The sequence below is a fragment of the Bison bison genome, unplaced genomic scaffold (assembly GCF_000754665.1).
Source record: "Bison bison bison isolate TAMUID 2011002044 unplaced genomic scaffold, Bison_UMD1.0 scf7180017864370, whole genome shotgun sequence".
In the NCBI taxonomy this organism is placed as follows: domain Eukaryota; kingdom Metazoa; phylum Chordata; class Mammalia; order Artiodactyla; family Bovidae; genus Bison; species Bison bison.
In genome coordinates, this window is record NW_011494942.1 from 4,506,915 (window position 1) to 4,531,644 (window position 24,730).

Sequence of the window (24,730 nt, forward strand, 5' to 3'; positions counted from 1 at the left end):
CTGGATAATCCCAGGGACGGTGGAGCCTGGTGGGCTGCCGTCTGTGGGGTCGCACAGAGTCGGACACGACTGAGGCTGTTAAAAAGGTTATTGAAGAAACCAAAGAGCTTGTTTATGTAGATTACAGTTACCACTATTACAGGGTCAAAAATAAAAACTGAGAACATTAAAAACATAAAAAAAATTGTTAATTTAAAAATAAGCCAATTAATAAGTTTTTTTAAATAAACTACTTTCCAGTTAAATTAGAAGAGTGACATTGTTTTATGCTTAATGTCTGGCTGAACAACTATTTCTTATGTCTGCTTCTGCATTCAGCCTGATGCAGTGAAGTGATTTAGTCGAGCCATATGAAGAAAATCTGGCTTCATGCAAATATTTAGTTGGAAAAAGAAGTATTTTAATAGACTTTTAAAGTTAATTGTGTGGCTATTTGATAATTTGCCAGAACTTAACAGTTTGTTTTTGAAGAGACTATTTGCAGTGTAGAATCTGAAACCATGTCAATGAACTTCTCTTACTCCGTTACTTTAAGACCACTGTCTCATCCTTCTCCATAATGATAAGGTAGCATCCATTTATTTCTTCCTCTGCTCCTGTCTTCTCAGTATTGACAGCCTTATTGGCAGTGGTCATGTCTACCAAACATGTTTTTCTTGGAAGTAGTTTGAGTTATCAAAGAATAGGCTATTATATGTATGTGTGAGTTGGCCCTTGAATTTCCAAAGGAACCCATTTTCATAAAATCCATGTAGTTGGTTACTCTAAATGTTAGAGTCTGATCTGCCAGATAGTTTCTTAACAGGGCCCATGGGAAAAAAAGGAAAAAGGGAATGTTGTTATGTTAAAAATAGCTTGTAGAAGTGAAGTGAAAGTTGCTCAGTCGTGTCCCGATTCTTTGCAACCCTGAACTGTAGCTCACCAGGCTCCTCTTTGCATGGGGATTCTTCAGGCAAGAATATTGAAGTGGGTTGCCATGCTCTCCTCCAGCTTATCTTCCCAAACCAGGGATCGAACCAAGGTCTCCCGCATTGCAGGCAGATTCTTTACCATCTGAGCCACCAGGGAAGCCCCAAAATGGCTTATGCCCTTCCCCAGATATTGCATAGGAATCTTTAGTAATGTGTGTGTGGTTTAACTTAAGGATTTTCGCTCGTCATGGTGTACGTGTGTTTGCTTTAGCTTACTCTTCTACAGTATGAGACAGTTCCTTAGTTGGGTCAGTCTCAGTTGGGTAATAATAATGAAAGAGATCTTTTAGAGTCTTGCTACTTAAAATGTTGTAGCAGCGTCATCAAGTAGGTTCTTGTTAAAATCACAATATGTTGGATCTTACCCCAAACCCACTGAATCAGAATCTGCAGTTAATAAGATCACAGATGTTCATATACGTATTAGTTTGAAAAGCACTGCTTTAAGTTACTGAAACTATCTGAATAGAGTGAGTGCTTTTTCTGGCTCAGGTTTTCTTCCATATCCCAGGCTGCTTTTGTTCACATCTTACAGAATCAGTAAGTGTTCACTGGGAAGGAGAACTGACTGAATGAAAGATTTTAATACATGCTTAAACTTAGACATAAGATTGGGTGGAAGTAGAAAGTCAGTTTTTAGTTCTGATCATATTGTTATACAGTAGGAAGAAGGACACTGCTTTCTATGAAATCTGTATCTGTCCTGTCAAGATTATAAATTACTTAGGATTTGTCTCCTTTGCTCTCCTGTATTAAAACTGTTGTCTTTATCGGTCTTGAGACTGGAGGGAACCACTGATTCTGGGATGAATCTGGAACCAAAAGAGAGCCTGGAGATTTAGGATTGGACTCTTTCTAGCAGTTGGAGGTGCCAAGCAGGGGTCATGTGGCAGGACTCCACTTTGTCCTGTTGGGCAACGGGAGGCTTTGTGGGGATGCCACCCAGATGTAGAGTGTCTCTCAGTCTTTCAGGGCAGAGAATGTGCCCCTTAAGCTCCTGCACCATTGCATTTGCAGCTTGTTGCCAGTGGTAGACAGAGTTCATGTGCTTTAATACCTGCAATACGCTTTCCTTTCATGAGGATCTGCATCCACATGAAGTACTGGTTTTCAAATGAGTAATACTGCATGTGAGCAGTATTTCGCTATTGCTTAGTGTTCATGGCTATTTGGACTCAGAAGGCTCTCCTTCTGGGGTGAAGTTCATAAGCAAAACATGTTACGCACTGGGTAGATGGACTCTATTGCTAGTTGGATTTATTGCAAGGGTATGAGTCTCTTGACCTTGTTCTACTTTGTTCAATTTAAAGAAAATTAATTTGGTTTCACTTTCAGCTAATTTTGGACTTTCAAGTAAAAGCAATGGAGATACGTGGTTAAAATAAAACAGAAGTGTGTTTACAGTTAAAGTCTGTCTTGCTTTTCCCATCTGCCCCAGCACAGAAGCACTTTGTGTATCCTTGAAAAGAGGTTTGCCTTGAGGGGTGGCTGTATCTCCATGTCTGCCTCCACTAAGGTATGCAAAGTGGAACTGTACTACCCTGCACTTCTGTGGGGCTTTTTTTTTTTTTTTTTTTAACTTGGAGGTTGTACCATAGTAGGCCATTGAGATTTATCTCTTTTCTGAGGTTGTTTATAAATTGAGTGTGATGGATTGCTCATTTAACACTACTATTTATTTGCCTTTGGAGTTAATCAGTATGGTTTATGAAAGTATGAACTTTACAGGGGAAATGTTTTAAAATATATGAAGCAAGTGGCAAGGAAAATAGGTAACCATTTTGCTGTTAAGGGCCTCATGAAACTTGGAATTTCTGGGGCTCAAGTAAAAATTTGTATTTCAGTATAAACCATACTTATGGTTTATTCCTGCAGAAACAATATATACATAAAATTTCATATATTCAAGAGTTGATTCGCATTTAAGAGTTTTCTAGAGATTATGGAGTTTTAGAATAAAGGGTTAGAGCTGACGTTTAGAATCTGTAGATAGACTGGGAGATATTTAGCCAGATGAACTTAAATACATGAATATCCTTTAAAGAGAAATCTTGAGTCATTTTTCCTATCTTTTTAAAAATCTTTATTTATTTGGCTGTGCCATGTCTTAGTTGTGGCATTAGGGGATCTAGTCCACACATTGGGAGTGTGGACTCTTAACCACTGGACCACCAGGGAAGTTCCTATTTTTTGTATCTGAAGCATCCTAAAAACATTTTTGTTACCTTTGAAAAATGGATGCATTTGATTTTAGACAATGCTGCTGCTGCTAAGTCACTTCAGTCATGTCCAACTCTGTGTGACCCCAGAGACGGCAGCCCACCAGGCTCCCCCGTCCCTGGGATTCTCCAGGCAAGAACACTGGAGTGGGTTGTCATTTCCTTCTCCAATGCATGAAAGTGAAAAGTGAAAGTGAAGTCGCTCAGTCGTGTCCCAACTCTTAGCGACGCCATGGACTGCAGCCTACCAGGCTCCTCCGTCCATGGGATTTTCCAGGCAAGAGTACTGGAGTGGGGTGGATTTTAGACAATATATAAGTAAAATTTCAGATGTTCAAGAATTGATTCACATTTGAGAGTTTTCTAGAGATTTCACATTTAAGAGTTTTCTAGAGGTTACCGAGTTTTAGAATGAAGTGTTAGAGCTGAAATTTAGAATCTGTAGGTCGACTGGGAAATGGTTCAGGACTTCAGTTCAGTTTAGTAGCTCAGTTGTGTCTGACTCTTTGCAACCCCATGGACTGCCGCACTCCAGGTCTCCCTGTCCATCACCAACTCGTGGAGTTTACTCAGACTCATGTCCATTGAGTCGGTGATGCCATCCAACCATCTCATCCTCTGTTGTCCCCTTCTCTGCCTGCCCTCAATCTTTCTCAGCATCAGGGTCTTTTCAAATATGAAAAGTATCATGATACTTTCATCATGATAAAAAGTATCATGATACTTTTTCAAGTATCATGTTTGCAACCTGTGGATAATTGAGAAAGACAAATTATATATAGCAAACAGGACAGTGTTATTATTGAGTTCAGATTTAATTATTTTTATTGAGGTATAGTTGATGGTACAATATTATATATTTTAGGTATGCAGCATAGTGATTCATAATTTTTAAAGGTTATGAAGATATCCTCTGCCTGCCTTTTTTCTGTAGAAAAAACTTTAGCCAAAGAAAAAGTTTAATCACAAATGTGAAAATGTAGAAACAACGGAAAACAGAGAGCACCAAATAATGTAGTTTGTGTGCATAGTCAAGGACCTTTAGTTCCTTCTCAAGGGCTATAGGTAATCCTCTGAGCCATATCCTGTGAGCAGTCCTACAGATACTGAAACCCTCACCAGGTAGAGAAGTTAACTTATGTGATAACCAGACTATAGCCATGACATAAGCTGCCACAGTTTTGACAACTGGCCTCAGGAAATGGAAACAAACGGACCCTCGAACTGAACTGAACTATACTTAAAACAATCGAGATGACTCTGATCAGACCACAGATGACCAATTTCTGTATGACTGTCAGAGCTGACTGTACTGTTTCTACAAGTAACCCCCTCCCTCAGCCTATAAAAGCTCTTGCCCACTGATGGTCATTGGAAGGTCTCGGCCCTTTGGACAGGTCCCCTCCCACTCCCGCCCCGCCCTACCCCACCCCCATCCAAAAGAAAGCAAACTTTACTTTCCACCAGCCTGGCCTCTTTAATGATTGCTTTTGAGCAGCAAGCAGAGCAGCTGGACCCCACTTTTGATTACAGTTATATTCCATTTATTAGTTATAAAATATTCCCTGTGTTGTATAGTATATGCTTGTTTCTCTTAGCCTGTTTATTTTATACACAGTGGTTTGTACCTTTTAATCCCTCCCCCTTGTCTTTACTTCCCCACTACCTGCTCCCTACTGGTAACCATGAGTTTGTATCTAGTCTGTATCTGAGTTCAGGTTTAGATATACTTTTTTGTGTTTTTGAAATTTTCTGTAATAAAAACTTAGTGGAATGGGGAAGCATGCCCCTTAAAAGTTAATGTGAATTGTATAATTTACTGGTACTTAAATTAAGTACAGGCAGTTTTAGCTTTTAATAGGTTTGAGAGTCTGAAGCATTCTTACTGTTGGTCATTCTGTGATTGATACTACTTCCATGTAATTTCTCTATTGAGAAGATACGAAGGAAGGAAATAAAGTGAATTGCTCTTAAGATGAAGGCAAAATGTGTTACATTTTTTATGATGTGAAATTCTTAACATTAAAAATTACTTTTATTAATGACTTTTATTACTAGTATTTTTTAGTAAATAAAAAAATTAGTATATAATACTTTGTTTATTAAATAAGAAGTAAGAGTTTGAGGTGCATAAGACTTTGAAAAAAATTGAGGGCCAACAAAGTACTTTTTGGACTTTGGTAAAATCAGAGAAACTTTTGCCCTTAGTTCTCTCTTTTGCTTTTTTATCAAGAGGGAAAATACAGCAAAATTTCCCAACTGCGTTGCGATGGAAAGAGGTAGGATGTGGTAGCAGTTGTATTGTCAGATTAGTGAATGGAAGAAAAGATCAACAAGTGATTTGCAACACTGTAAATATAATCTTTTGATTCTAAATTATTTGCAGCTGGAAACTTTATTATTTTATCATGCTTCTTAGAGAACTCTGGAAGGGGTAGAATGTGGTGAGCTCTGTGTGTGTGTGTGTGTGTGTGTGTGTGTGTGTGTGGTTTGGTTTGTTTTCTGTGGGGTATGGTGTTGGGGACTTCATGTCTGCCAAAAGTTGCTTAAATTATTCCATGGCTGGTTTGAGGTACTAGTTTTTTTTTTGCCTTGATTTGCAATTTATTGCAAATAATATTTATTTGAAATTTAGTTTTAGAAATAATTATTTGAAACTAATTTTAAAGCATGTTGTTTTCTGGTGGAAAATATGGTTCGTATGCTTTATGGGGCAGAATGTCAAGTTGTAATCTTAATTATTTATAAGATCATATTCATGTTAGTGAACTTCTAGGAATAACACAGCCTTTTTTCTTCTTTTGTAGCATAAGCAGTACTATAATGGATGTAGACAGCACAATTTCCAGTGGGCGTTCAACTCCAGCAATGATGAATGGACAAGGAAGCACTACTTCTTCAAGCAAAAATATTGCCTATAATTGTTGTTGGGACCAGTGCCAGGCTTGCTTCACCTCTAGTCCAGATCTGGCAGATCACATCCGTTCCATACATGTAGATGGTCAGCGAGGAGGGGTTGGTTTTGTCATTTCTTTTTTTCACTCCCTGTTTTCATTAGTTTTATTAATTTGTATTTTCTAGTTAGGCTTTTTTTTTTAAGTAATTTTTAAAAATTTTTATTTTTCAAATGTTTTATTTTTTCAAATGTTTTTTCCCTTTTATTTACTTTCCACATATTTGAATCAAATTAAATAGAACATATTATGGTTGGATTTTAATTTGCTCTTAGGTGTATTACTTTGAAGAAATTAGACTTTTTAAAATATGGTGGGAGTATTGTAATGAATACTGTGTATTTCAAGGTTCTGATGTTTCGAGTTGAAGGCTTTTAGGAATTGGCACTCTTAGGGATTTCCGTTGTTAGAGTGGTCTTAAATTGTCCCTGATGCTGACATTAACTGGAGAAACTATTGGTATCAGGATTAGTATATACAATCCTGTTAAATGGCTATCTGTACTCATTATTTGTGACTATTGATCATCTTTCACAGGTTTGTCAGAGCTCATTTAGTATTGACCTATAAACTTAGGAATCCATTTAGTCGTGTCAGTTCATATAATTTTTATTGAATAGTAAGTAAAGAGCTAAAGCAAATTAGGTAAGTCACAGCATAATGGGGCAAAATATTTGTAAAATTGATAGCATAATACATACTTTTCAACTTTATCTAGATTTTTGTCTTGAATAGTTAACCAGTCTTAGTATGTTTTTTAGAAATTCAATGTCACATTTTTAAGTACAGATAATTTATTAGGCCACACACTGTCTGTCAGTATGGTATAACTATTGAGATACACTGATACTAACATGATTAAAATCTTCTTAAGTAAGTGGGTAACTGTTTCCAAGGTAGTATTAATATTTAGATTGTATTACTGATCTTTTTTTTAAAAGCATGCAGCCATAATAGGGACTCCTAATATTTTTACCATTGGTATTGCATTTGAAATTTCTTTTTAAAAATATTTACTGTTATCACAATATGTTATAATGTTTCAGTAGTCTTTCAATTACTTAAACTTGTATAAGTGAACATTTGTCTCTTTATTAGATTTAATACATATGGGGTCTGGGTAGATATCAGAGGGTGTATTAACATATTATTGACTGGGGGATTTTTGCAGAAACTTAACGTGTATGGTTGGCAATGTGTTATGTAAGTGAATATTGAAACACTGTGGTCAGTAACATTTGGGTAACAAAAGACATCTCTGGTCAATAAGTTGCTAATGAACTCTGCCCGTCATACGGTATTTTCACTGCATAACCCAGCTCAGTGGTTAAGCTGCTTTGGTAACAGTCTTTATTTCACCCTGTGTATATCCCTTGGCTTCTTGGTCATTACAGAGTTGCCTTTTGTACACCAGTGCTTGGAATCACTTGATAGATCACCAAGGCAGTCCTGTGAACCACGGCATGATGCTTTATAGTCACTTGACTTGGCAGCTACATGCAGGATCCCAGGCTCTGCAGGCATGGTCTCTTAGTAGTAATAGGAGACTTTCACATTTCTAAGTCTTGATCCTACAAGTTGAGTTGGCACACGGCCTTTATGAGAATGTTTTCAGCCTTTTACAGATTTGGAAAAATGGAGTTACAGACTGAATGTGTAATGTAATCACTGCACCTGCATGTATCTTACTGATATTACAGAGCCAGGCATGAAGTTTTGGTATTTCTACTTTAAACATGTTGAAACGGAAACCCCCCATGTCATTTCTTGAATGCTTATTCATAAAATTACTTTATTACAAATAATAAGATTCTCTGGCTAATTTTAAGAGTAATTCTATTTTGACTTGAGAAAGGAGTTCTGATCTTTGAAGGACATTAGTTGCTAAACTACAGACTTAAAGGCTCAGCTAAATGAACAAAATACATTTCATTACATTCCCATTATTTTTGCATATCAGTCTTTGATGTATAGACTTAAGCTTTCAGAATGAGAGTTTGAATGAGAATTTGAAAACTTGATGTGTTGTGTGCTCAGTTGCTTCAGTCGTGTCCAATTCTCTGCAACCCCATGGAGTTGTCCAACTCTCTGCAACCCCATGGAGTGTAGCCTGCCCCAGGCTCCTCTGTCCATGAAGTTCTCCAGGCAGGGCTACTGGAGTGGGTTGCCATGCCCTCTAGGAGATCTTTCTGACCCGGGGATTGAACCTACATCTGTGTCTTCTGCACTGCAGGCAGATTCTTTACCACTGAGCCACCAGAGAAGCCCAAAACTTAATTACTACTAGATAATTTAGGAAATCTCAATCTGGTTTGTGCTTTAAAATAGAGTAGTTATGTTATGGCCATACCACCCTGAACACGCCTGATTTCAGTTACAATTTAGTAGTTGTTAATTGTTGTTTTTTTTCTTTAAGTGACCTCTTTGAAGGGAAATTTTTTTAAAGTCATTTTAATTATTTTTAAGTGTGCACTTCAGTGGCATTATTAAGTACATTCACATTGCTCTTCAATGACTACTATCCCTCTCCGTAACTCTTTCATTGTCCCAAACTGAAATCTACCTATTAAATAATACCTCCCTAATCCTCCCTTCTGCTAACCTCTAGTAACCATGGTCCTACTTTCTGTCTTTAAATTTGACTATTCTCACTCGCTCTCCTGTATAGTGGAAAACAGCTGATTTTGATGACATTTTTAAAGAGTTTTTAATTCTCTTCTTTCTATCCCAAATGTGAACTGTCACAGTGGAACAGAAACAAATGAGGAAAATTATTGGCAACTCTAGAGGATTTTATGTTTCTAATTACTGAAAGATGACAGTTCTTCTGGAGCAGTAAGGTAGCAAGATCTACATCCTGTATTAATTCCTGTTCTTTTTCTCATCCCACTCTGCTGTTCACCCTGGGAAAACAAAAACTATAACAGTTTAGTAACTTCTTTATGTGCCTTAAGCTATTTATGTTGCTATGTCACGTGGACTTTAATTGTATTTATAGGCTGAAGGCAAGTGGAATTTTAAGGTTTCCTGACCTTTTCATTTGTCAAAGTGGGTGGATACTTAATCCTGTAGTAAAAGTTAAGCTTATCATTTAAGCACCTTTTTTTTTTGGAATGTACCTTTTTTTTAAAAGTCATGAAAGTACTTTCTTTAAAAAATAAAGACAAGCAAGTAAAACTTAACCTTTTTTTGTTCAGTAAAACAGAATTGTGTTCTTGGGTTCATACTTCATGCATGACTGGATTTCAGAAACTAGACCGAGCTATTTTGCTAGTCAAATTTCAAAGGCCTGTGTCCTCTTATTACACACGTAAGTCTTGGTAGGAGGGGAACTTCATCTTGTAGGATTTCAGTGGTTCAGTAAGATCCATTAGTGTACTGTTTTTTTTTTTCTTCCCCCTTGTCTTAACTATTTCTCACTTTAAAAACAGTTGCCAGAAGGAAATCTGTTTATCAGGGGTGCTCTTACACGTGTTATTTTTATTAAGTTTACTTTTGTATAATGTTCTTTGGTGCTCTTGAGGCAAGAGGGCCAGAGGGATATTTTGGGGGAGCTGATGACAGGGTATTACTATTTGGAGAGCTGAATGAGTTAACCTTGATGTTACATAAAATTAGGCTTGTAGACTCTCATGGTTACACTGAATGCTACTAGGAAATGGGGTCAATCTTAGGAGGCCAGTTTGAGTTTTGATTGCCAGTCTGATATTACTAGATTCTGAACATAACATGAAATTGGGCATATCTTTTGCAATAAATGAGGGATGTTTTTTCCTTGTATTGTGAGAGCTTACTGAATAGTTGTCCTCTGTTTATTAAATATCTTTTAACAGAGGAAATTGAAAATGTTAACACATTTAATGTGGCTAAAAATTACAGAATACAAAATTACAGCCTTCATTTTAGATCTTGAAAGAGTAGACTGATTAGAGACAAAATAATTAGACGTAAAAAACATTTACTTCTCTTTTATATGTTCACATTTTGTGAAAAACTGAACTAATTTTTTTCTAAGAGCTTAAAGGAACCCTGAGATCACCCATTCAACCCCTTCCTGACTTTATTTTAGATTGTCTGTCTCTTATTTAATATAAAATCTTTTTGTATCATTTTACTACAGAAGGAATCTATTTAGTAAAAGTAGGCTTTTTTCACTCCCTTTGAGGATGTAAATTATATTGCTTACCAGCTCTATTTATAGAGTATTAGGCTGATTTTACTTTACCAGTAGTAACAGAATTTTCCTTATACATGCTTATTAGACTTTGTTAGGTTGCATTGTATTGTTTTGCAGTGAGTCTTAAAATTTACTTAATTTCTTGATGGATTCATTTATGCACTTCATGTATGATATGTTGGTAATCAGGTGTAAGTGCATTTATTTTTACTGTCACACAATCCATCATAGGTGTAGAACTTGTGTTGTTATTATTGTTTAGTCTCTTAGTTGTTTTTGACTCTCTTGTGACCCCGTAGACTGTAGCCCGCCACGCTCCTCTGTCCATGGGATTTCCCAGGCGAGAATACTGGAGTAGGTTGCCATTTCCTTCTCCAGGGGATCATCCTAACCCCAGGGATTGAACTCAGGTCTCCCGCGTTGCAGGAGATTCTTTACCGTCTTAGCTACCAGGGAAGCCCATGCATACATTCAGGTAAATACTCTAGTTCAGGAAAATTGACCAAAGTAAGACTAGGACTACCCTTGGTTTGTACAAGCTTCTTCATTTTAGGCCTTTTGGAGGGGACCCCTGACGGTAAAGCTGACTTGTTCTGACAGTAATGGGCAAGGTTTTCTAGAGGAGTTCTGAACAGAAAGCCTGAGCTTCCCTCTAACATAGAAATTTTAGACCTCTTCATCTTACAAGTTAGGTCATTATAAATCTGAAGCTGGTAGTAGAAAGATTCTTTTAATGGCCGTGTGCTGTTTTTTTCCTTGGACAGTCTGGCAGAAAAAAACGTGCAGCAGTTATTTTGAGAAGGGACCTCCAGTGTCTAATATAAACCCAAGTTTTCTGTTAACTAGTCCTGAGAGAAAATATTATCTTGTATTTTCATTGTGTTCTGGACTTACAACAGGTGTGTGCTCATAGCATCTATTTGGTGACAAAGGAAATAGAGACTTAAATTAGTGGTTCTTTGAAGACTGTGTAGCTGCAAAATATGAAAGGGCTGGATAGATTTTAGGTTGTTTACTTTTGTTCTGTTTGTTATCTCTAATACAGCCTGTTTTAACTAAGCCAGTTTATCATGAAAGACTGGACTATGAACCTCAGTGGTCTAATTAACATAGTTAGATCTTAATTCATTTTAAGATAGTTTAGAGGAACCATGTTAGATTTTGTTCTTGAATAATTCCATTCATATTGAACTCCTGTAATGTTTTCAGTGTTAATTTTTACAATGAGAAAGTTTCTAAAAATGGAGTATAAAAATGTTTTTCATATGTTGTGCATACAGAAAGTCTCAGGTCAAATACCCCTTTGTCAGATTTTGGACTGGACTTAAGGAAATTTAGCTTTTTAAAGATTTGTGGTTTGGGGGAATACTTGATAATGGATTTTTAGTGCCCATGTTGTGTATCAAGATTATCCTTATGCAAGTTTACTTATCCCCTTTCCCCTCAGAGTAGTTTTCAGGTATTAATATTCTACCCGAATATAGCTAAACATAGTTTGCTTTGATCTCTTTACACTTATCTCATTTCCTCTAAAATTCACTAGGTTGAAGGTTATGGTTTTTCTTTGAACCTGAAGGTGTTGGTGCCCTAATAGTGTTACTAGACATTATTCCATCTAGAAGGATAGACCGTACCTGTTCACCCTAGAGGCTGTTATCTGATGGAATCACATGGCTGGCAGTTGCCTCCTATTAGTGTTGGTTCAGAGGAAAAAGAATTAGAAATCAGACATGGTTGGTTCTCCCAACTGTAGCTGTTGAGTAGGGACAGAATGTGAGTATTCATCTTGTTTCTTTGAGAGTAACTCAGCATAGGTGTTTCTTAAGTGTTATAACAATTCTTTACTGTTAAATTTTTTTTTTTTGCATAACTGAGATTAATTTTGTTCCCAAATACTTGCTTTAGGACATACCTGTTTGTGTATGACTTGTGAAAGCGTTTTAAACCAGTCTGTTTATTACTTGGATTGAAAATTTAAGACAGTCTTTGTAGTCTTGAGTTAGGAAGTTGATAGGATTGATATCCACATATGATTATTAAACACTGGATTAGTCTTCACAGCATATTGGTGTACCTTTAAAGACTTCTCTACATTCATTAAAAAGTGGCTTTTAATTTTGGGAACTTTAGGAATCATTTTATAAACATGTACTAGGGTCAGGAATTTTTTTTTTTAAAGAATTTTAAATATTCAGGAGGAAATGTGACATCATATCTGCTTAACTAAAAGAAACTAGCAAATGCTTTAAGCACATCAACAGCAATAACAGTGTTGTCTCGTTGTGAAATGGTTTTGAGTAAAAATTGATCTCAGTTATTTTAGACTGTTTTTCTAGATTTCTAAAAATGTTCCTTTAAACTTACTGTTTAGTGATTGTTTCCTCAGTCCTGTGTGTATCTTTGTTTTGTTCTATATGCAGTACATTATAATCTTCAAAGTGTGGCTCTATTTATAATTGTTGTAACCTTAGAAAAGAACAGAGCCTATAAATGGTTCTTTGAATGTAATGGTTACTGTAGGTTCATACTTCTTTTACCGATGATGGGGAGCAGTTTTCAGTTTGATAAAAATAGAATCAGTCAAAAAAAAATTGGTATCTCAGTGGTAGGAAGATGGTAAAAATCATGTTAGTTGTTAACCCAGTCATACTCAGCTGCCTGAACCCAAGAATGTGGGTCTGTTATTATAGAGTAACTGCGGTCATAGCTTCTGCAACTATATTAATTTTAGCATTCTGTATTAGATTTTGCTTCATAATCAAGACAATTGGAAATCATTTTAAATAAATCAAAACAATATAAATATAAACATATTGGTATGCATTTGAGAATAGGAAATCAAGAGCAGCAAAATTATAATTGGAAAATTTGTTCACTCATTTTTTTGAAGGTGAAACTATCAGTAACTACCAGTTGACTGTTTTGATTTATTGTCATCATTTCTTTATACCTTTATATATTCCTAATATTTACAGTTAGTACATGCTTGTTCCTTCATGCAGTAAACAAAAAAACTAAATTATGGTCCATCGTTCTAGTTCTTAGGACTATATTGTTAATATTTTGTATATTTCCTTCTGAATGGCTCATTGGGATTGGTATATCAGTTCCTTATTGAGGGAGTGGACAGCAGCCTTAAAGGGGAAGGGTTAAAACTGTGCCTCATGTGGGAGGTTCAGAAAGTACCTACAGTAAGCATTTTGACTGACTGGTACATTCAATGTCTCTTTGTCAATTGAAGACTTGCAGCATGTTTACTTGAATTTACAGGGAATAAAAGTCCCTGTTGAAAAAGCGATGAAAATAATTATGGCCCTTCTGTTAACAGGTGTTTGTTTGCTTATGGAAAGGCTGTAAAGTGTATAACACTCCATCAACCAGCCAGAGTTGGTTACAGAGGCACATGCTGACACACAGCGGAGACAAGCCTTTTAAGGTAAGTAAGTGTATATGAGTTATTTTTCTTAAGTTCAAGTTGACATGTTTCTTAATAGGCATACTTTTGCCCTCCTAAAAATTTTTTAAAGAACCATTTGTTTTAATATTCCTGTAGATCCATGAGATTTTATAAAGTAGATGAAGGTAAAGATAATTTAATCTGACTTTTATAATTTGAAGACCAGAAAAAAGTCAGTGTGAAGGTAGGGTCTTGAAAACAGCTAGTAGGCAGAGTAGCACCTTGAATGGATGTCTTTAAAATTGCTTGGTTGTGGTTAGTACCTTGTACTCTAATTATGTTTTCTTAGTGTCATAGGTTTCAGCCTTTTTAATTAGCGAACAGTCCTGATTATTACATGAAAAAATTTTGAAATTGTGGAGAATTAAAGGGTTTGATTTCTTTCCCTCACTTTGAGATCGTGTTACTAAGCTTAGTCATAAATTACTGTGTCAAATAGATGTATTTGGGGAATTCTGAGGAATTTCATGTAAAAACCATTTTTTGTTTTATCCTCATAAAAAGTTAAAATATTTTGCTTTGTAACTATGGAAAGCATATATCATAGAGATGAAAAGTTTAGAAGTTTAGTATGGAAAGCATATATCATAGAGATGAAAAGTTTGTCTTTAAAGAAGTTTAGTAGTTGTTAAATACAGTGTCTACTGGTATGTATTAATAAGCACTGTTGTGCCAGAAACTCATTTTGGGTTTCATTAGAGGAGGAGGTAATTTGTGTGCAGTTTTTTTTTAATTACTTAATTTCCTTGAAAAAGATAATTAACAATTTTAAGAAATTATAAAGAAGAAAATTTGTATTCAGAAATTTTTCTACCTTTCTTATTTTCTCTCCCCTGAATATATAACTGTTCTTTTTAATTACTGGTGAATTCTTTATGGAACTACAAGTAGATTCATATGTAGTATCATTATCCTTCCACTTACACAATGTCTAATAAATATATACTCTCTGTATATTATTTTTTATAAACTTTATATTTTAGAGCAGTTTCAGTTTTACAGAAACATTACAAAGATTAGAGTTCCCTTATGTCCTATACCGAGCTTCTCCCATTATCAGGAATTCTATTGTGTGTATGTGTACCTTGCTTGTGTAACATGCTTTGTAGTAGAGATCTTTTCATATCTGTTCATAAAGAATATTCTCTTTTTAACAGCTTCTTAGTATTCCATTGTGTGGCTATAGCAGTTCATTTAACCGGACTTGCATAGCTGCTTTGGTTGATTTCAGTCCTGTGCTGTTGCAAGTAGTGCTGCAGTGATGGATCTTTGAATATATGTCATTTTGTACATGTGTAATTATAAATGTAGGAAAAGTTCCCAAAATGATGAGAGTGGCTGGATCAAAAGCTATATAACCATTAATAATTTTAATAAATATTGCCACACTGCCTTGCTGGGGGTTGTGCTTTTATCAGCAGTGTTAGAGTGTCTGCCTTCTTCACAGCTTTGTTAAGAGGGTTTTGTCAAACTTTTATATTTTTGCCAATCTAATAGATGAGAAATTGCATCCTGATGTAGTGGTTGTCCCATCAGTTGCGTCCCCCTCCTCCCCTTAATGTTTATTTTGGTCTTCCCTGGTGGCTCATTTGGTAAAGAATCCACCTGCGATGCAGGAGACCTGGGTTTGATCCCTGGGTTTGATCCCTGGGTTGAGAAGATCCCCTGGAGGAGGGCATGGCAACCCCACACCTGGAGAATCCCCAAGGACAGAGGAGCCTGGCGGGCTGCAGTCCATGAGGTGGGAAAGAGTCAGACTCAGTTCAGCGACTAAGCCTAACACAGCATAGCACAGGATTGATTTATCTTTTTTTGACTACTCTGGGTCTTCCTTGCTGTGCATGGACTTTTTCTAGTTGCGGGAAGGTGCAGGGGTGGGGCTGCACATTGCTGCAGTGCTTGCGCTGCTCATGTGGCTTCTCTCGTGGAGCCCCGGCTCTAGAGCACAGGCTTAGTTGTTCCTCCGCATGTGGGCTCTTCCCAGCCCAGGAATAAAACCTTTGTCCCCTGCATTGGCAGGCATATTCTTAGCCACTAGACCACCAGGGAAGTTCCCAGCTTGTAGGATCTTAGTTCCCTGACCAAAGATTGAACCTGGGCCCCCAAAGTAAAAGCGCCAAATTCTAACCACTGCACTGCCAGGAAATTAATTCCCTCCCCTGATGTAGTTTTAATTTGATTTTCCTCTATTATCAGTGAAGTTGGGCATCTTTTCATATGTTTAACCATTTGGATTTCTTTTTCTTTATTCTCTTAAAAATAGTCTTATTGAGCTTTCTGTTGGCATGTGTGTCCTGTAATGTTAACCTCCTAGTCTTCCCTCTTCTCATACTGCAGGTTCTGGCCCTCGTGTGACCTGGGACAGTTTTTTGAACTTCCTGTCTGATTTGTAGCTGCTAATAGTGGTTACCTCATAGAACTGTACAGTATATAGTAAATGTAAGAGCTTATTGTTAAAAGTAAGAGAATCATTTACTTTACCATTGTGTTCCTTTGCATATATTTTTCTTTAAGGCAGCCATTCTTTTGCTGGTTGGTTATGATGTTCAAGTTAATTTCACAGTTCATAGAAATGGATTTTTTCCCGAAAATCTCTTTTTAGAAGCTGTAGAAGAGTCTCATTGAAGAGGGGGAAAGAAACTGTCTTTAAAAGACAGAAGTTAAAGGTTGTGATTTAGTGAGGCATTGTTCTGTAAATCGTAGGAACCATTTGAATCAAAAAAGTGTTTGTTGATGTTTGCATTACATAGCATAGTGCTGGGCATTTGGAAAGCAGGATGAATAAGAATGGAGACCTCTGCCCTTTAGAGAACTTTTTTTCTTTAGGATTTTACAGATGTAAGTAGGTTTTAGTAATAAAATGTCTTCAGTTCAGTGCAGTTGTGACTCTGCGACCCCATGGACGCCAGGCTTCCCTGTCCATCACCAACTCCCGCAGCTTGCTGAAGCTCATGTCCATCAAGTCGGTGATGCCATCCAACCATCTCATCCACTGTCGTCCCCTTCTCCTGCCTTCAGTCTTTCCCAGCATCAAGAGTCTTTTCTAGTGAGTCATTTCTTTGCACCAGGTGGCCAGAGTATTGGAGTTTCACCTTCAGCATCAGTCCTTTCAGTGAATATTCAGGACTGATTTCCTTTAGGTTTGACTGGTCAGATCTCCTTGCAGTCCAAGGGACTGTCAAGAGTCTTCTCCAACACCACATTTCAAAAACATCAATTCTTCGGCACTCAGCTTTCTTTGTAGTCCAACTCTCACATCCATACATGACTACTGGAAAAACCATAGCTTTGAGTAGACAGACGTTTGTTGGCAAAGTAATGTCTCTGCTTTTTTAATACGCTGTCTAGGTTTGTCATAGCTGTTCTTCCAAGGAGCAAGTGTCTTTTAATTTCGAGGCTGCTGTCACCATCTGCAGAGACTTTGGAGCCCTAGAAAATAAACAAATCACTGATTTGTTGTCATTCAGTTGCTAAGTCATCTCTGATTCTTTGCAACCCCATGGACTGCAGCATGCCAGGCTCCTGTGTCCTCCACTATCTAATAAAATGTGAAGTGCCAATAGATGTCTGTCAAAAGGTTCTCTGGAAACATGGATTAGTGACCAATTAATGGGACTGGGAAAGAGGAGTAGAAGTTGAGTGGGAGTTGACTACAGAAAGGGAATCATGTGATTTGGAAAATTTTTTTTTTAGTTGTAACATATCACAGTGTACATTAAAGTGTTTAAAGTATACTTAAGTATTTCCTGTGTTTGTATGTACCTGTGTAACCACCATTCCGATGAGGAATATTTTCACTCCTTCCCCTAGACCAGATTATGATTTCTGTCATCTTGACTTAGTTGTATGAACTTTTGTGTCTGGCTGTTTTCACTCAACAGAATAACAGAGATTTGTCCTGTTGGAGGTTGTTACTCTTACCTAGTCTGAGTTGTGTCTGACTCCTTTGTGACCCCATAGACTGTAGCCCACCAGCCCCTCTGTCCATGGGATTCTCCAGGTAAGAATAGTGCAGTGGGTTGCCATTTCCTTCTTCAGGGAATCTTCCTGACCCAGGGATTGAGCCCATGTCTTCTGCACTGCAGGCAAATTCTTTACCGCTGAGCCACCGGGGAAGTTCCCTGTGTACCAGTCATTTAAATAAATAGTTGCTGTGTAGTATTCCACTGTACAGTAAACCAGTTTATTCTTTCTCCTGCTGATGGGCAAGTTGGTTGTTTCTAGTCTTTGGCTGTTACTAATCAAGCTGTCTTAAACATGCTCTTCCACATGTGTTCTGATGGCAGACATGTACTCATTTCTCTTGGTTGTATAGTTAGGAGTGGAATTACTGAGTCACAGATAAGTATATATTTAGCTCTAGAAACTACAGACTCTTTTCCAAATTGGTCATACATTTTATGTTCCCACCAGCAGTGAATGAGAGTTTTAGCTGCTCTAGATCTTGATATTTGCCTCTTATTAATTTTAGCCTCTCTGGTGTCTATTTAGTGGTATCCCATTGTGACTTTATTTTTTACTTCCCTGCTGAGTAATGATAGGTTGAACACATTTTCAGAGGCTTTGGCTATCTGAATTTCCTCTTTTGGGTGAAGTGCCTATTCAAGCCCTTTTTTATTTTACCGAAAGATTTGTTCTTATTATTATATAAAATTTTATATGTATTTTGGATAGAAGTACTTTGACAGATATGTGTATTTGAACGCCAGTCTGTCTTTGGTTATCTTTTTTACCTTTTCCTAACAGGATTTTTTGAATAATAGTTTCTAGTTATAGTGAAGTCTAATCTGTCAATTTTTTTATGGTTAGCGTTTCTTGTATTGTGTTTAAAAAATCTTTGCCAATCCTCGGTATATGAAGACGAGGAGGATCTTACAGAGAAGAGTTTTGTCTTATAGTGATAGAGGGGATCATTTCAAGAGGTGTGTGTATATATGTATCAGTTCAGTTCAGTCGCTCAGTCCTGTCCGACTCCTTGCAGTCCAGGGGGCTCTCAAGAGTCTCTCCAACACCACAGTTCAAAAGCATCAGTTCTTTGGCACTAGCTTTCTTTATAGTCCAACTCTCACATCCATACATGACTTTGACTAGATGGATCTTTGTTGGCAAAGTAGTGTCTCTGCTTTTTAGTATGCTGTCGAAGTTTATAATTTGCTTATCTCAATACTTAACAAGTATATAATTAAGTTGTTGTTAGTGTATTCATAGGTTTCTGCGAGTATCACTGCTACTTAAAGAAATACATGATTTTGAAAAAAAGACAGGCATAGAAGAGTAAGTGAACTATTTAAAGAATAACATGCAATTTTATATATTCAGTGATACTTTATGGTGGCAATTTGAAACCGTTAAAAAAATTCTGACTAGTAAGCTTGGACTGTCTAGAAACTAAGTATAAAAGCAGTTGGTTGCAAAATGTTGTCTTTCCATACTTTTATTATTTTACTATCTTTTAGTCTGGAATCCAGTTATTACAAGGAGTTACATTATTTATTTTGTCTTTTATATTTACCATATGCTTCAAGCATTTGCCAAGGAATTCAATTTTATTCCTATCTTAAGCAGCCTTGATGTTGGCTGCTCTGGTTTGGTGATTTGTGTGTGGGATAATTGATAGAATCATCTTGATGAAGGATTTTTAGAAATGTATACTGTGTTTACTGAAAACATTTTAAATTGTTAATTTTTTTTGTAAATTAATTTATTTAATTAGAGGCTGATTACTTTACAATATTGTGGTTTTTGCCATACCATCACATAAATTCAGCCAGGGGTGTACATGTGTCCCCCATCCTGAACCCCCTCCCACCTCCCTCCCCATTGTATCCCTCAGGGTCGTCCCAGAGCACCAGCCCTGAGTGCCCTATCTCATGCATCAAACCTGGACTGGTGATCTGTTTCACATATGGTAATATACATGTTTCAGTGCTATTCTTTCACATTATCCCACCCTTGCCTTCTCCCACAGAGTCCAAAAGTCTGTTCTTTACATCTGTGGCTCTTTTGCTGTCTTGCACATAGGGTCGTCATTACCATCTTTCTAAATTCCATATATGTGTGTTATTATACTGTATTGGTATTTTTCTTTCTGACTTACTTCACTCTGTATAATAGGCTCCAGTTTCATCCACCTCATTAGAACTAATTCAAATACATTCTTTTTAATAGCTGCATAATATTCCATTGTGTATGTGTACTATAGCTTTCTTATCCATTCATTTCCCGACAGACATGTAGGTTGCTTCCATGTCCTAGCTATTGTAAACAGTGCTACGATGAACATTGGGGTACACGTGTCTCTTTCAATTCTGGTTAATTCTTTAGAATGAAGCCTGAAGGGAGAGAAGGGATGGAAGATAGGAAAAGAAAGGGCTAGTGTAGCGTTGCTGGCTACAACAGACTGGCCATACACAGCCAACAAAGCTTTTTCTTAATTGCTAGTTGTCTCTTGCTCTTCTCCTGCACTCTGTCAGATGGAAATAAGTGTGTTAAAAAAGTCATGCTTGCTTCATTTTAAGGAATTTGATTTTGAAAAGTTTAAATAGTGTAAATATAATCTAACATCTGTTGTATTTGACTTCTTAGCATATATGTACAAAGTAAAGAAATAAATGTAATCAATTTGCACATTGATTACAATGCTTGGGGGAATCTTAGTTCCTTCACCAGAGGTTGAGCCCATAACCTAGGCAGTGGAACCATGGTGTTCTCTAACCACTGGACTGTCCCCAGGGAATTCCCTAGCCTCCCTTTTTAGTTTTGTATTGGACATCATTTCAGGTTATGCAATATTTCTGTGTAATAGTTTCCCTATATTTTATTTAATCATTCCTTAATGGGTTTTTTTGGTCCAGTTTTTCACAATATAACCTATGAGCTCATTTTTGTATACTACTTTTGTGAACTAATATAAATTCCTAGAAGCTCTTTTGCTAAGTCAAATAGTACATGTCTAAGCTTGCTTTTGAAAGATACAGTTAAATTCCCTCTGCAGAAAACGTACCAATTTATATTCTCTCCAGCAGTGTTAGAATATAGTAGTGCCTGTTTCCCAACAGCCTTCTTGAGGCTTATTATTTATTCCCTTTTATTTTGCCCGTCTGCCAGTGTATGGTAATACCTTTCTACTTAGATACCATGCAGGTACATATGATGTAAATACAGTATAAATACTTTTCTGTATATTCACATTGTTTTTCCCCCTATGTTAATTATTTTTGTATTTTTAGGATGGAAAATTTATTGAGCTTACTCATTATTCTTTTTTATAGAGTAGGAAAAATATTTCCCTCCTGTGATAGGAGTTAAATATTTTCCCCATTTTGACCTTTTTCTAAAGTGCAAATTTTTTAAACTTATAATTTCAGCTTGCAAAAAAGATGGGAAAACTCCCATATATTTCTCTCTCTCACATGTATGTGTAAAGAACTCCCATATATCCTTTAGCCAGATTCACCGGTACTCTTTTGCCACATTTGCTTTCTCTCTATCCATCTCTCCGTCTGTCTTCCTCCCTCCCATCTCTCTCTTCTTTCCTCCCTTGCTTCTTGCAAACACATTTCACATACTACACTGTTTTTGAGGAGCCATTTAAGAGAAGCAGTAGCCCTAAATTGTGTATTTCCTAGGAATACTCATTTACATAACCTTAGTACAGTTACCAAAGTCCAGAAATTTAACATTGATGCTATTAGCTATTCAGATTTCACTAACTGTCCCAATAATGTCCCTCATAGTCATTTTTTTCTCTTTGTTTAGAATTCAGTTGAGCATCATGCATTATATTTAGTTGTCATGACTCTTTAAAACTTACTTTCCTCAGCTTTTCTCTATGTTTTATGGCAGTAATATTTTTGAGAAGTATAAATGTTTTATTTTGTAGTATATTTCCTATTTGGGAGTTATTTGATGTGATCAAATTCAGTTTATGTCTTTGGAGAAAATAAAAATTCTCACTATTACCACTTCAGGGAATTCTTGAGAGTTTGTTCCATCATGGGTGAGGTTACCTAGCATCACTCGGTTAAGGTGGAATTTCCAGGTTCTCTTACCACAAACTTTTCGTTTGTACCTTTACAATTAATAATCAGTTTGTGGAGGACACTTTGAATCTATATAAATAACATTGTTCCCCATTAGAACTAGTTTTAGTATCCATTGATGTTTCTTGCCTGAATCATTTATTACTATGAGGGTGGTTACAAAATGAGTATTTTTCTAACTTTATTCCCATCTGAATTTATTAGTTGATACTCTTATTTTCAGAGCTTTCTACCCATTGTTCTATCATGTAGCTACAGAATGGACTCATGTATTATGTTATTCTTAAGCTTATAATACATGGCTATCATTTTGATCCTAATCTAATACAGATTTTTATATATTGAATTTTATCAGTTTTTGCTCATGTGGCTTCTGGGGCAACTGTCTGAAGATTAAAGATTGAGATGATGAAAGTCTGTTGGAGTTTTGGTAATGGCAAAGGTTGGAAACGAAAAGTCCAGAAAGACGTAATTGAGTTGATATGGGAAATCAATGAAAGTCACGGATGTGTCATTTAGGTTTAAACTGAATTTTATATTTCCTATACTTACTTGTTTTGCGCTTGATAATAAAAAAGTTAATGTCATATGAAAATAATCTTGGTAGCTCATTATCAGATTTTAGTTTTATAAAATCATACTCCTGAAATGCAGATACAGGTTTTTTTCTTTTAATAATGTTTGTCTTATATAATGAAAATGCAAAGATTATTCCTTAATAAGCAACCCCCTTTCCCGCCACATTCACTTTGTCTTGTATATATACCCCTGCTTTGTATGTGCCTTTAGAGTTTGTGTGAGGGGAGTTGCTGCTGCCATTTCGTTAAATGTAGTGAAACCTTTTATTATTAAAGTTTGAAAAACATTACATGTGTTAATAGGACTAGGATTTTGAAATTCTTTGTGCTATTCTCTGGTCTTTATTTTTAATGATTTTCATTCTCCTTGGTCATTTGGTATTAAACTTTATCATGGCTAATTAACCTCAGCTCACCATGCTTATTAATATTTTATTTAACTGAAGAAAATAAAAATTAGTCATACACAGCATGTTTGGTGATCATTTTGATTTCCATTTTGCCAGCGTGACAGTTACTTGTCTGGACAAATTTGTATAGTGTGGAAGAAATTACATAGTTGTACTTTTCAGATAGTCTCCATAGTTTCCTTTTTCTTCCTACACATTTCTCTTCTACTCTAGTATTTCTGTGTACTTTGAACACAGTACTTGTAGTCACTTTGTTGTCATGGGCTAATGTATTTATTGGGCTTCCCTGGTGGCTCAGAGGTTAAAATGTCTGTCAGTGTATTTATTATAGTATTTATTATAACTTTTCCTCAGCAGCTAGTCTCCCACAGCACAATATGATTGTGTTCTTTCATAATAGTGACATATCTGAATGACTTCTCATTGTGATAGAGTATTGCTTGAAAAACTTAAGACTTTATTTCAGACCTGATATACAAAATAGCCAGTCCTTTTAAATGTTTTGGAGTCAAGAACGTAGCCTAAATTGTGATAAAGAAAAAAGAAATTTCATCAGACCAGAATTAAACTATTAAATACCCTCGTTAACTGTGCGTGTCTTGTGCATACAAGACACAGTGATGCCAGTATTAGATCATTCACGGTGACGGGTGATGAAAAAGTTCCTTCTTCAGTTCCTGTGTAACGTGTTTGATAATGGCAGTTGATACTGATAATTTAAAAATTTTTTTGCTTTTTCTCTCTAGTTTTATTGAGATATAATTGACAAATGAAATTCTAAGATATTTAAAGTGCACATTGTGATGATTGGATATGCATTACAATTGTGAAAGGATTCCATCCATGTAGTTAATTAACACATCCATCACCTCACACATATTTTATATATATATTAAATTATATATGTATGTATATTTTGTGGGGGTGAGAATATTTTCCTTTTCAACATTCTCTGTAATAATTCAAGACTTAAGCACCCTGTTCTGTCTTTAATTCTCCTTTGCCTTTTTGTGTCTCTGTGTTTGAAGCACTCATTTTCCCTAGCCTTGGCAGCCAGATTTTAGGTTTCCACTGACCAAAGATGATAACAATTTGAGTATAAATAAGGAAAATAAGTGTAATGAACATGATGATACTGAAAAAACATGATTCCTTAACACACACACACCTATCTACCCACCCACCCATGAAGCTAATTGGTCACTGGTGGGGAATGGTAGGGATCTGGTTATCTGGAAATCTAAGAACAGTCTTGAGGTCATTCTTTCTTGACTATACGAGCGGTGCCACTGGGTATTCAAATTCTGGTGCCTGAGTTGCACCCATGCCCAATTAAATTAGAATCTTTTTGATGTGCTGCGGGTCGCTCCTTTATTTTAAAAAATCTTCCTGGTGATTTGGATGTGCACCCGTGCTTAAGAATTCTTCATGTGGCTGCTATGGATCTATGTGCTGCATGTGGGCTTTCTCTAGTTGGGGCGAGCGGGGGCCACTCTAGTTGCATTGTGTGGGTTTCTCATTATGGTGACTTCTCTTGTTGCAGGCAGAGCACAGGCTCCAGGCGAGCAGGCTCAGTAGTTATGGTTCATAGGCTTAGTTGCTTTACAGTATATGGAATGTTCTTGGACCAGGGATTGAATCCATGTCCCCTGCATTGGCAGGCAGATTGTTATCCACTGTACCACCAGGGAAATCCAAGAACTTCTGTTTACAAAGTTTTTCTCTTACGAGGGGACCCTTAAGAGAAGTACCACTTGTTACAATACTGGGTGAACGTGGTTAGTTAAACATTTCTCTAGTAAATGAGGATACCAACTCAAAGCTCTTTGAAAGGAGGGGGAAAAGCACAGGGAAGAAAGATGTATGCTCTGTTTACTCTGTGCATGTTGCGTATGGGGTCTTGGTTTTTATTAACTTACTCT

General features: G+C 36.5%; 1 protein-coding gene across 2 annotated transcripts in view; it reads left to right on the forward strand.

Moving 5' to 3' along the window:
- AEBP2 (AE binding protein 2) overlaps positions 1-24,730 on the forward strand; it is a 61,502-nt gene that overhangs the window by 16,258 nt on the left and 20,514 nt on the right. For both annotated transcript variants that reach the window (XM_010855924.1, XM_010855925.1), the window contains exons 2-3: positions 5,998-6,205; positions 13,650-13,757. In XM_010855924.1, coding sequence (XP_010854226.1) covers positions 5,998-6,205; positions 13,650-13,757 — 316 coding nt within the window. The remainder of the gene's footprint in view (positions 1-5,997; positions 6,206-13,649; positions 13,758-24,730) is intronic.